Here is a 13,366-nt window from a genome sequence, read left to right on the forward strand (position 1 = left end):
GTTTCAGTAGAAAGGAAAATAATTTTAGGGGCATATTTCATTAGATCTATATTTACTAGCAGAACCATTTGACTAATCAAGGATATTCAGATATTGAATGCAGTAATTTGTTATAAATGAATGTTCCTTTTTTCACCAAAGTCACATGTTTCAATAATTTGATATTACATCCTTTTTTGGGGGAGGTCTTCATTTAATTCGTTTTTTCATACCATTGTGGTCAGATGGAAGTAGGTCCATACAGAGCCAAAAAGTTATTCAGAAGTGAGTCCCGAAACTCCTCATATTCTATGAAAATATTCCAGTTTTTAATTTGAAGAAACCTGCAATAAATCTCAGAAATTATATATATACATATACACATACAAGCACTGATAATCATTTTCTTGTTTGTTCACATTTAGATTTTTGTTAGGCCTCATGTTTCTATGCCAAAGCTTAGCCCATATTGATGGAAATTATTGTTCTGTCATATCGTAATTGATAGTTTACATCCCTTACTTTCTTGCTGTAATACAATATATCAAATTTCTCTCTGTGGTGGGTTCATTGGATAGCCTGCTCGTTCTCCCAACCTCACCCTACTTAGCTTTTGTGTGTGTGGGTACTTGAACTGCCTGGAGTACGAGACTCCAATTGAATCGAAGGAAGGGCTCGTCGCTCGGGTGCTTGCAGCTGCTGATGCTCCACAGCACATGGCTGGAGTCTTTAAATGTGCACGACAGGCAATGACACATCATTGCAGAGTTTATATTGATGCAGGAAGCTGCACTTTTCAACAGTTTTTTGTAAATGATTACAAATTGAAAGTGTTTTCAGGAATGAGTGTCATAAGTAATGTTACAACTGTATTTTTTATGTCTTACAGTACAGTTCAGTTTCTGGTTTTGTCATTCAATAATTAGTTTTCGACCCATAGTCATTTAACCGCACATTTTCGTGAAAATCTCGAAATCGATTTTTTGCAAAATCAATATTTTCTCTGTATAGCTTGTACAATGAGGAAGTAAAATTATATAAATCTACGAACACACACTGAGTCTCACCTGTACCAGAAGCGTCGTCATGTGATCAGGGTCCTGTATACACTTAATTTCCGTCAGGTACCATCAAATCAGCTGTCAGAAATTGCTTCCTCAGGTTGGCAGTCAACATATGGATCGTATGAGGAAGGCAGAAAATAGGAAAGATTGGCCCTTGGGTAGAAAACTATGAATGAATGTAGTAAGCATTGGCCAGGCCACCATCTTCCCGTAATATAAGTCCAGCACATACACATACTTTCCTAATAGAATGTAAAAAGGCTGACAATATATCAATCATAAGAAAACATTGAAAATTTAATTAAAATATAATATATACTAACCAACCTCGTTAACTTTAAATACAGAAAGTATGTGTACTACTAGGGTTTGGGGTTGCATTAGTATGCGATATAGAAGTAGGTGGGAAATTTTTACTAGTGCTGCTGTACTTCCCCTGATTGGCTTTCAAAATTAATGTGATCAGGTAGTATTTGGTAATGTATGTGCTCTGAATCTCTATTATATTTCTCCTAAATTCGTAATTAAACATTTTGAAGTAGTTATAAATTTTTCCTCCTATTTACACCAAATGTACCCATTTCACTTATTATAATAAAATATTAAGTCAGGTAATACGCAAAATTAAGATATATGGATCAAATGTGGAGGCTAAGAGAAAGGCAGAAAATAGGAAAGATTGGCCCTTGGGTAGAACACTATGAATGAATGAATGAATGAATAAATGTAGTAAGCATCAGCCAGGCCACCATCTTCTCGCAATATAAGTTCAGGGCACATACTTTCCTAATAGAATGTAAAGAGGTTGATAGTATATCAAGCAAAAGAAAACATTAAAAATTTAATCAAAGTTAATATATAATGGTAAAATATTGTGATTTTTACTAATTAGCAGGAAATTGCAGTTACAATGCACGAAAAGCAGAAGTTTGCGATTTTCTCTTGCAGTGGTGAACAAAAATGTTTAACACTAATTAGTCTGTAGTTTATAGTAATAGTAAATGCTGTAGTTATTTAAGTATGTGTAAATATATAGAGAGGAGCATTTATTGTAATCTGAAATAGTGGTCTGTTATCTGGCTGAGGACTGGCTAAGCACCAAAGGCTGTGTGATGTATCTTGTCTCACTGTGAAAAGAGAAAGATATGTCTTACTTCGTCTATGTTGTTATGGTGATGGGGGAGCGGAGCGGTGCCGTCCATCCATCCAGTGTCGGAAGGGACTAGTTGATAGATTCTGTAGCGCAAAATAAAATCTCTCTCTTCATACTGTGTAGTTCTGTCACTGAGCTTGTCTTTCAAGAAACTGAGTTCTGGCATCCTGTACAATAAGATTTTGAAAGGAATCGTGAAAATTTACAACACTCCTATGATCTCCACCCTCATTTGAAGGGACTTGATTTTATTGCTACTGAGACAAGATAAACCTTACCAGGTATAGTGCGAAAACACACAAATAATGACATTGCAGTTTTCAACTCAGTTGCAAGTAATATGTCGATAGTAGTGAAGAACTTGTGAAAGAGAATAATAATTTCATAAAAAGATACGAGCAATGTCTTGCAGCAAATGGGAAACATTTTTAACAACAAATGTGAACTAAGTAAGTGCAAATTCTTGAACTCTGTAAGTGTTGTATCAGTGCTGGGGATACAGACATGTGCCTCGAGGCAACTAAGCCATAGGTCAACAGGCACTGGCACCACCTATCTCCAATCACGATAAATGTCCCTCACTAAATTAGAAGTCAGAATTAAATTATATTAGAAATTTAGTTTGAAATTTTGTGTGATTATTACTGGTTTATTACAGTGTGCCAGTTTACAAATTGAAACACAATACAGAATATGACTTTTTTTAAGAAAGAAGTTGTGTTCAGAAATTTGTCGCGAATGGGCCAAGCCATAGATGCCACTCACATTATCACACGACTACATTAGCATTAGCATAACAGAAAGCAGACTTTCCTAATGTGATACCATCAGTGTTTGATAATTTTCGAAAACAAACATCAAGCGTAAGTAAGCAGTAATATTTTTTTTTTAGTTGGTTATTTTATAATGATGCTTTATCAACTGCTGTGGTTATCTAGTGTCTGAATGAGATGGTGATAATGCCAGCAAAATGAGTCCGGGGTCCAGTGCTGAAAGTTACCCCGCCTTTGCTCTTCTGTTCTAATTATATCTGGTTTGTATTTCCACGTGTGTTCACCATTTTTCACTTCAGTCATCTTCATGAAGGTTTAAAATAAAACTAGACGAAAGGAGCACTTAAGTTCATCAACCCTAACCCTTTCCATACCTGACACCTGCCTTGGAAGTGGGGTGAGTACACCACTGCCAGCCCGAACTCCAGTCTTCCTAAAGACAGCCATGATATGGGACATTATGAGTGTGAACTATAAAAACAAACAAATGACAGTAGTAACATATGAAGATACAGTAAATAAAAAACGTATTATCTCCAGCAGCACAAAAGTGTCCACTGTTCATTGTTTAACTCTCCTCTACCAAACCACACTATGTGAATTGTTAACTCTACCAAAATTTGTAGAGCAAAGTAGTTGGGAGGGGGAAGTAGGCTAGTGGGTAATTATGTAGTAAGCATCAGCCAGGCTGCTAGCTTCCCACAATAAAAGGCCAGGACACACACTTTTCCATTGGCGTATAAAGAGGCTCACAAAATGTCAATCATAAGAAAATGTTAAGCATTTGGAGGATGTTAATTAAAATGTTGGTATATAGGAATGTCGTGAGCCAGTTATGGCAAAGGTCAATGAGGTTGAGAAGAGATTAGTGTCATAGATGAAGTATGGGATGTCAGTGAGAAAAATTCAAGTGAAATGGGGAGGAAGACAATGAACGTAAATGAGACAAATGTGAAAGGCTAAGCGAGAAATGTGAAGGACATACAGTGACCAAGTATGAGAAAGTATTTAAATAAAAGTGATAGAGAAAATGTAAGAAATAAAAGGGAAGGGTATATAAGTGAGGGAATAGGGCAAGATGTAAAGATTAATTTTGATTCGATTATGGAGAAACTTGAGTTGGGGAACAGATTATTGAGTGGTAGATAAAGTATGTGGAGTCAGTGAGAATGAGAAAAGTGATTTGGGAAGAAAGAGGAAACATAAGTGGAAGAATTAAGCAAATGTGTGTAAGTAAGATCCCGGTATCAAACAAGTGTCAAGAATAAGAACATGAATAAAATTGCAAGAATTATAATGGAAATAATGTAAAGCAGATAAATGTGAAACAGTATTAAAGAGTAGAGAGTATCAACATGGGAATTATAAGTTTAGGAGTATTTGAAGAGTCCATTGCAAGAATGATGGATGTCACTTTCTTGTCGAAAATGAACCAAGACTGTCAATGCATAACTTAAGACAAATAGAATGTACATACAGAGTTATATGGCATTAACACTGACGTCATTGTCCAGTAATGATCGGAAAATCACAGTTAAGCTTTGAGCGCTAAGCATTTCAAACTTTCATTTGCTTCTCCTGCAAAATGTATTCCAAATGACATCCATCATTCTTGCAGTGGACTCTTCATTTATAAGTGTACGAAAATAAACAGTAAGAGAGTGAATTAGAGAATGGTGGAAATAGAAAAGAGAAAAATGTGCGCAAATAATTAGCCTATAGCAGAGAATAGCTTAGAAATAATAAGTGATAATAGAGAAAGAAAAAAAAAATTATACAAATAATAATTATTATAGGAGAGAATAGTTCAGAAAGAATAAGAGAGTGTAGGTAGATTTGGGGAGTTGATAATAAAAAATAATTAGAATAATTAAAGAAAAGAATACCTATATCATAATTGATAGGAAGGTAGAAAAATGGGAGCATATAATATATATCCATACACAGGGTTAGTTAAAAGTCCCGCACCACCTAAATAACTTTTGAAGCATGTGGCTCAGTGACATGAAACTTGGTGTGTGGAGATAAGCATATACCAAGAACTCAATAATGGTATTACAGTTTTTATACTTCCGGTTTAACCGGAAGTAACTCTCTCTTATTTTAAATGGAATACCCAATATATCTTTTTTTATTTTTGAATAATGCTCATTAAGAGCTTTTCGAACAGTACCCACACGATACTTCTATACAAATTCAATGTTTTGCTAAATCAAGAAAACAGAAAAGTGTATTGAATATTAAAATACTCCTTCCTTAACAAAAACAAAACAAAGCTAGCTCACCTTCTAAATTCTGTGTTCAAACTGGTAGCCCTCAGCTGTCACACATGTCTTGCAGGTTCAGGATTTCCAATTCTGCTAGTAATAATTTTATTGTCCAACTCCCTGGCCAAGTCTATGCTACGAGTACTGTAGTATGTCAGTAAACAGATAGTATCCTAATATGCCATTCACATTATATCCTAGGTGATCCATCAATGACGGGACTATTCTAATTGTGAAAGATTTTTTGGGGTATGGCAAATTGCACACAACGCCTGTTTTCCATAATATGGAATTATGCTATGCACGTATCTAGTATTGGTGTCTGCCAATACGAATAATCTAATTCCCCACTTCATAAGTTTATTGGAATTGTATGTCTTGAACGAGAATTTGCCCTTGAAGATCACAATCAATTCATCCATTGCAATGTTTTAGCCAGGAACAAAGTATTTTTGGAATTATTGTTCTATGCATTCTATAAAGCAGTCATCTTTTTCTTTTTATTGCTGTGTTACTTTCTCCAATAGTATCGTCATTTATGTGAAGCATCCAAAATGTATGTAAGAATCTGTCCCTGGTCATTACATCACCAAAAATTTTTATCTGAGTTGTCCAATCAGTGACCAGTAGACTTTTTACCTTTGGTATGGGGGTAAGGTAAACCCCATACTGATAGTTAATCTGAAAAACGCTTTTCCTTTCCTTTAGTTACATCATTCCAAATTGACCTTGCACTAGTTCTATGGCAATTTTACTACTGTCTATACCACTTCACTTTTCACATTCTCTTATGTAAAATCAAAATCGCGAGGGAAAGAAAAATTATTACAACCAATTTCGAAAAATTCCATTTTGCGTGTTTTTTTATTACTATTATTTACAAATTAAGACTTATTGCATTTCTTTGGTAAAGTGATATTTGTTATACATTTTCCATACATAAACGGACTTGTAGATAACGAGTATTAACAAATATCTGTCCCATAGGTTAGGTGAAAACGTAATAGCATGTCAAGAATCACTTTCATGGTATGGGATATTGAAAACTTATATTTCCATGAAAATCAGTTTTTTTTTTGCACCAAGAGATGTTAAAAGGGCTCGAATGCGGTAACATTATATAATTATAACTAGAAATTCATACTGTATATCTCACAACAGCAATTCCTATCAGACTCGTATTTTCGGAGTACCTAATAGATGTTTGGGTTTGATAAGAAAATGGAAACTTATTGAAACACTAATCCTTCAGGCTTTTATGTCTATCTCTCTTTTTGTAACTACTACCTGGAAAGTTATGAAATGTGTCTCAATAATGGCATTATATCCATCTAGTGTATGATTTTGACAATTCGAAATTAACAGCTGACTGGGGTCTTACAAAATCAATTACAATAGTTTTCCAGCTCCACAGCCGAAAGACAATACACTACTACTTGAAAAAGGTAAGAGTAAATTCCACCCCCCCCCCCCTCTGGAACAACAAAGAATCAGAGAAGACACATTCACATGTTAACTTGTATCATGGATATATTCATCCATGCTTGTATCATGAAACTCAAGTACAAGTAAGGAGTGGACGAATTTTTCTACTTCTCTATATTAGTTGTTATTCTAGTACAACTCAATGGTACCATTCTCTTTACTAAACACCCAATCCTACAACCTATTATGCAATTCAAGCACAGTATTCATAAAAAAAAAAAAAAATACTAAGTCTACGCACTGATCTCATAAACCTAAAACTTTAGTTATATCCCAAGAACATAACATCCCATTCAGTCCAGAATATATTAACTGCAAATTCTCAATAGACCAATTTATAGTTTACGTAGAATGTATGTTCACATGAGGTTAGCTAGAAATATATTTTCATAAATGATCAACTAATAAATAAAGTACCATCCTTAATTTTTATTACACCACGAAAACTCGACTTTTTTCCATGCCAATTTCAACCCAAATTCATTCTCTTGGTCAAAGCAAAGTCGCGGTAGTAAAATGTACATAAAATTGTATTAAATAGAAACATAATGCCTCAATTACACAGTATACCTAATCTCACGATCCGTAATTTCGAAAATAAAAACAAATTAACAACAGCTAGTGAACAATTCAGATAAAAAAAAAAAACTCACTATAATTTTAGTGATGATTCAAGATCTAAACACTGCCGAAATTGCTTATACCAAGAGAATATACATACAAACCACCAATCCAAGTGTCTCTAACCATCAGTTATTCTATTAACTAATCTCCATTCCAAAAAAGTCTATGTTTTGACAACAGTATTCTGACCAATTGTTTTCCACAAAAGAAACAAATCTTAAAAAAAAAAAGAATATATCAGTTATTTTAACATACAATGTTAACTACTTATTACATAACCTTGAACTTTTAAGCTTAATTTTTAAAGGTTGCACACATACAAGATTTCAGTATTGATTTAAGTCTTACTTTTCACTCATCTCCAAAATGTAAGCCTGCAATTTGAATGCTACATCTAGTTTCAAATCCAAGAAACCTCCATATTGATTTGGTAAGACATAAAACTTGGGATACCAATAATATGCAATATATGTTTTAACATTTTACAGATAAGGTTATACACTGTATATTAAAAGCAAATGGAGATATAAAGTAATTCTGTATTTTAAGATAAAATATGTTTAATTTTTTTCAATGCTTTTACAATCTGAAAAGCCACTATACCAAAGGTCAAATTAGGTAACAGCATTAAGACAATTGTTTCATGATAAACACGAGGAAATAGCTGAACTAAAATTTCTCATCTTTTTTCATTTACATTCATAAAATCAAACGTCTCCATATGCTTTTATTTGAAATCCCTACAATAACAATTGTTTTCAGAAACACAACAAAAATGAACTATTTTAAAAATGCAGAAACAAATGTTTCATTGAAGACCTTTTGCCTTTCTTTGTGGCTGGTAATAACAGCCACAAGAATAATTGGGGAGAAATTTTAGGGGCCCACTTTCATTTAAATTTTTTTGAAATTTTTTTTTTTTGTTTCTTAGATACATAAACCTTATTTATAGAACTATTATAAGACGTGACAATGCTTATTATGTTACGATAAAAAGTTCAAACGTGAAACAAACATTACAACTGGGGAAAGAGAGAACAGCACAAAGCCCTGATTTCCCCCCAAAAATGCAAACACAAACACCTGTTTGAAATTGCAAGCAACAACCACACATTTACACAATATTTGTTTCACAAAATTGTGTAACAGGAAAATATGTATATTATTTTTTCCTTAAACCAGAACATCAACAGAAACATACTGCTTTATTCATGATTCTTACATCTCTATGCTTCCTTAGTGCATGCTTGCACCTGTTCAAAGATAAAAAAAAAAAGAACTGCACTACTTGTGTATAGAGGATAACCATTTTTGATACATCAGTTTATACACATGAAAATACAATTAAACAAAGTTAAGCGAGAACATTTTCAATTGTGTTATATATGAATAGGGACAACTGTTTTATTATACAAGCTTATACTGATAATGTATTACTAATGCATTAACTTTAATTAAAGTCTTGTCTATTAAAAGAAAAAAAGAAATGCTAAAATAAATCTAACTTGCATTGCACCAATGATTGAACTGGGCAGCATAAAATTTAAAACTGAGTTTTGTATCATATGTAATAAGGGACACGTCCCAACTTCATAATCATAGTCATAGTCCTATACACAAAATACATGCTTTCTTCCTTGTGTTACTAGGACATTTCACGAAATCCATATGTAGGCTTCAAACCAAATTAACACTACTGTAATATGGGTTCTTCTTTTATTTGTAATGGATTATTGTATTCACTATCTTTAACCATACAAATTTTAAACAAAGCAATATTAGCTAACCAAGTCACAGTGCAAGTTCCCTACAAGATTTATGTGGACAAATTCTAGTAAAAACTACAAAATAAGTTTTTTCTTGAGAAAAATAATGTTTATAATCTTGTGGATCATGCATTCCACTTTAACAAACCCAATTCTCATTTTTCATAATTTAAATATATTCAAATACTCTCGTATGCACTGCTGTATTTTTTTTTTGCATATATTATACATTACTTAAATTACATACTTTATGTTCAAGAGAAAGTCCTCTTGATGGTGTCTAGAGTTTCAAATAAATGTTGCATCATAGAACAAGCCAGTTTCGACAATTCACATTTCAGACATTAGTGGCCAATGTTTATTTTTAAAACAAAGTAATTATATATCTGAGACTCATTTCATATTTACAACACTGGTTATAATCGCTTCTGAACAATGTACTTTGTCTGAAAGCACACTGAAGCAGATGGCTTAGATTATTTTATAGGAGCAAAATTATATTCACACACCATCAGTTGGACTTCTTCCACTTCATAAATAACTGCGTCTATTTTTTATTCCTTCTCTTACTTAAGGGAAGGTTGATTTCTGTTGCGATATTTATATTAACACATGGAGAAAATTTAATTATAAATCTATGTCTTAAACCTAAGTGCAGAAGGTTGTAATTTCTTATTCCTTATACTTTCCTTTATAAATACATTACCAAAAGACATGCAGTGGGCCCCTACAAGGAAAATAATATATTATTCAAGATACTTATTATTCATTTTCATTAAATATAACAATTAACTATAGTATGTTCAAGACTGTGATACAATTTTCTTTTGTGGGGTGGGGAAATTCGTTTTAAAATTCCCTGTCCTTGTGATCAATTAATTAGTTTGACATGATCTTATATATGAGAGAAATTCACTTATCTTCCCATTTCTTTTACCTAGACATGCATAAATACACTTACGGGAGGTTTACAAAATGTTATCATATGATGAATACTTTCAATTTGAGTTCCTATGCCTGCATGTATGGAAAGGGATATTCCCATTATCAACCTAAGGAAAGAATCCTACACAATTTCATAGTTTTTCCCCTGAAAGTATGTTACCTATAGATGGAGTACATATCTATGAAGGTCTCCAGTACCTTCCCAATAATAAAAAAAAAGCATTTTGATGACATATCCCTAGGGCTTCATAAAATTTTTGGCAACAGCCACGTTTTCATTTATGTCCAGAGTTCCTTAGCGAGAAACTACTGTGTATGATCAAGGCTTTTGGCTTAAGCTTTTTTTTTCTTTCGAATACGAGCTTGTAGTAGTGTCAAGACATGAAAGTGGGTATATCATAAAAGAAGCTATGTATCAACATAGTCTCCCATTTATATGAATTGTCAAAAGTGCAGTATTTCACTTTCCAATCTACATATTTGTATTAGAATACAGCAATATCGAGGAATTTTATAGGCATGAAAATACCCTACGAATTGGAACAAACCAACGTTTTTCTTTAGTATACCTTTTCACAGTAACTATCTCAAAGGAAATCCTGAGATTCCTATAAAAGTAGAAATCATTAGATTCATGAGCTGGTCTTTAAAATTACAGAGGAGGTGTGCTTAAGTTCTTCTTTTCTTTTCTATCTTCTATTCTTTCAAAATTCCTTTCCAGATTCTGAATCATGAAGACATCTGTTGAGTATGTTTACCTTCACAACAACATATACACCAAAATTCAGCATTTCACCAAATCTCAATGAACATTAAACAACCTTCATCTATGTTTCTTAAAAAATTCTCAGCTTTAAGGGTGGCCTTCTCATTTCATTCTAACACCTATAGTCTCATCGTCTGTTATCACCAGTCTTACCCGTTCCAATACCAATCTATACCAAATAACCACAACAATTTGCTCACTCCATACACATTCAAACAGTGCCTTAGTAGACAGGAAAAATTTTGCCTCTTTTGGAAGCTGTTATATATGAAAACAAAAGATGGCACAAGAACAAAGTCTTCCTATTATAAATTTCCAAATTATAATTGAAAATAGACATTATGAAAGCAGAGCTAGTAAATGAGAATAATTTCATTTATAACAACTAGGTATAAGAAATATCAAATATATAGATTCCAAACTTGATTAGATTGTAAACAGCATGTATATTGAATTATGGCATCAACGAAACAAAAAAAAAAAAAAACCCTGAACCTCTCCTACTTGATAAGATACTCAATTTAGAATCTATCCTAGGCCATGTTATATTCCTGACTGCTAAGGTCACACTCCTCCTAATGGCTTGTCCTCGCATCGAACTTCATCCCTTGGCAAATTGTATTTTTTTTAAAGTTACATCATATGAATACAATGTATATCTTTGTAACAATATAACAAAATATAGAAAAATAGATTATCGATTTTATTCTTCATATACTTTCTTCACTTTTAAATTATTCTCTTTAAATAGTTTTATGCAGTGCAGCTCGTTCACTAGTATCTCGTTCCACTTAACTGCAATTCAGATGTCCAGTTATGCAACGAGTAAATCACACTTATAAATTCAGCAACTAAAACTAACACTCTTAGTTTGCTTTCCATTTTCCCAGTTAACAAAAATAAGCTTCATGTTCCCTGAACAATGTCTTCAGAAGAAACAAGCACTTTCTTCAATTTGAATACACAGCACAACACAGCACCACACATTAAGAGTCCAGATGTCTCTTGCTAGGCAGCTGTCATGAAGTCCAATGCATTACCTCTATTGTTATAACTTACCTTCATCGTTGTTTTCTTTTCCAAACAGTTTTACATGGTTACTCTGTTTAAGAATTACAAATCAGTCATGTTATGTATGAGCTTCTGTCATGGAAGATCTAATCTTGACAAGTCAACATTACTAATGTCAAGTTTTAAACATAACATTATGGGCAAAGATTGTGTTCAATGTCTCTATATTTGTTCAATCTTGTACATACGTTTTCAGTGGAATAAATAAAGATTGCTCATTGGTATGTTATTACATAGTGAAAAATATGAACACATTTTCCACTGTATCAATAAGCATGATACAAATCTTCTATTCCACATATTTCACGTCCAGAAAATTAAGTACTTATAATCATCTGAACGGTAATTTCAATTAAGATACACACTACTGTATCGAGTCCTAGAGCAGAAGTCCTAAAATTAAATTTAACTCTACACCATGTAGGTCATGTCAGTAATGACTGGCCAAATGTTTTGTAATTCATAATCATTAGCTGAGAGATATCCATTAAAAGCTGCCAAATTGTTTGCTGGTACCACAATGGCAATGTCCAAAAGGAGAATACAAAGTCTTACATAAAAAAGCTAAATAGCCATGATAAAGTACATATTGTAAGCAATTTGTATGTGTCTCTATACCTTTACAGAGTTAAAAATTTAAATTTGTTTCATTTCTCAAATATTTGCAGTTTCTTAATAAAATCACAGAATATCATTAAAGCTGACAACAAAGTATTAATTACATAAAATTCATGATTCAAATTAAACATTAAAATGCACGTGAAATGATACTATAAATACACTCAAGTGTTCGAATTTGTCATGCAACAGGCGAACAGATGAGCAGTCTTCTGGATTATGAAAATTTAAAATGAAAACCATACAGAATAATATTCAAACATATATTGTCACCAAAATTCACATATGGTACTTGAATCTGAATCACTCCTGCAATTTTTTACATAAAATGAACTATGATGACAGAAAATTAACATATTTTAGCTGGTCTGTTCAATATATTAATCGAAGGAATGATCTTTCTCCTTTTGGACACATATTACCACACCACTTAATTTTCAGAAGTTGGTACACCTGCCAGGACAGATTTAGTGGATCCGTCACCCTGACCTTTGTGTTCAATATCGTCTACTATAGTTACAGACAGATCAGAAGGTTTTGCTTTTTTTGGACTAGATGTAGTGTCACACTTGTCAGGAATGGTTGATGACACAGGGGTTGCGTCATCAAATTGACCAGGGGCCACCTTATTCAAGTCTCCACTAGGCCGACTTTCATCTCCTCCCCCGCCAACATCATTACTAAGCAATTCTGCAGCAGGTAGTGTGTCACTGTGGAACAAAAAATAATACCGGTGTAAATTTGCATACATGTTTTCAAGAGACACTTCAAGCAGGAACTCTTTCTCACATTACAGTAGTAAGTAGGAATGATATGAATTATACAATGGAGTCAGCACATTCTAAAGCTGAAATG

At 33.1% G+C, this 13,366-nt stretch overlaps 1 protein-coding gene across 2 annotated transcripts in view; it reads right to left on the minus strand.

The window, feature by feature from the left end:
• Window positions 1-7,130: 7,130 nt before the first annotated feature.
• Window positions 7,131-13,366, minus strand: part of LOC138714900 (constitutive coactivator of PPAR-gamma-like protein 1 homolog) — a 94,095-nt gene continuing 87,859 nt past the window's right edge. For both annotated transcript variants that reach the window (XM_069847161.1, XM_069847160.1), the window contains one exon: window positions 7,131-13,221. In XM_069847161.1, the coding sequence (XP_069703262.1) occupies window positions 12,942-13,221 (280 nt within the window). In that variant the 3' untranslated portion in view covers window positions 7,131-12,941. The remainder of the gene's footprint in view (window positions 13,222-13,366) is intronic.

This window comes from Periplaneta americana, chromosome 15, assembly GCF_040183065.1.
Source record: "Periplaneta americana isolate PAMFEO1 chromosome 15, P.americana_PAMFEO1_priV1, whole genome shotgun sequence".
NCBI lineage: Eukaryota > Metazoa > Arthropoda > Insecta > Blattodea > Blattidae > Periplaneta > Periplaneta americana.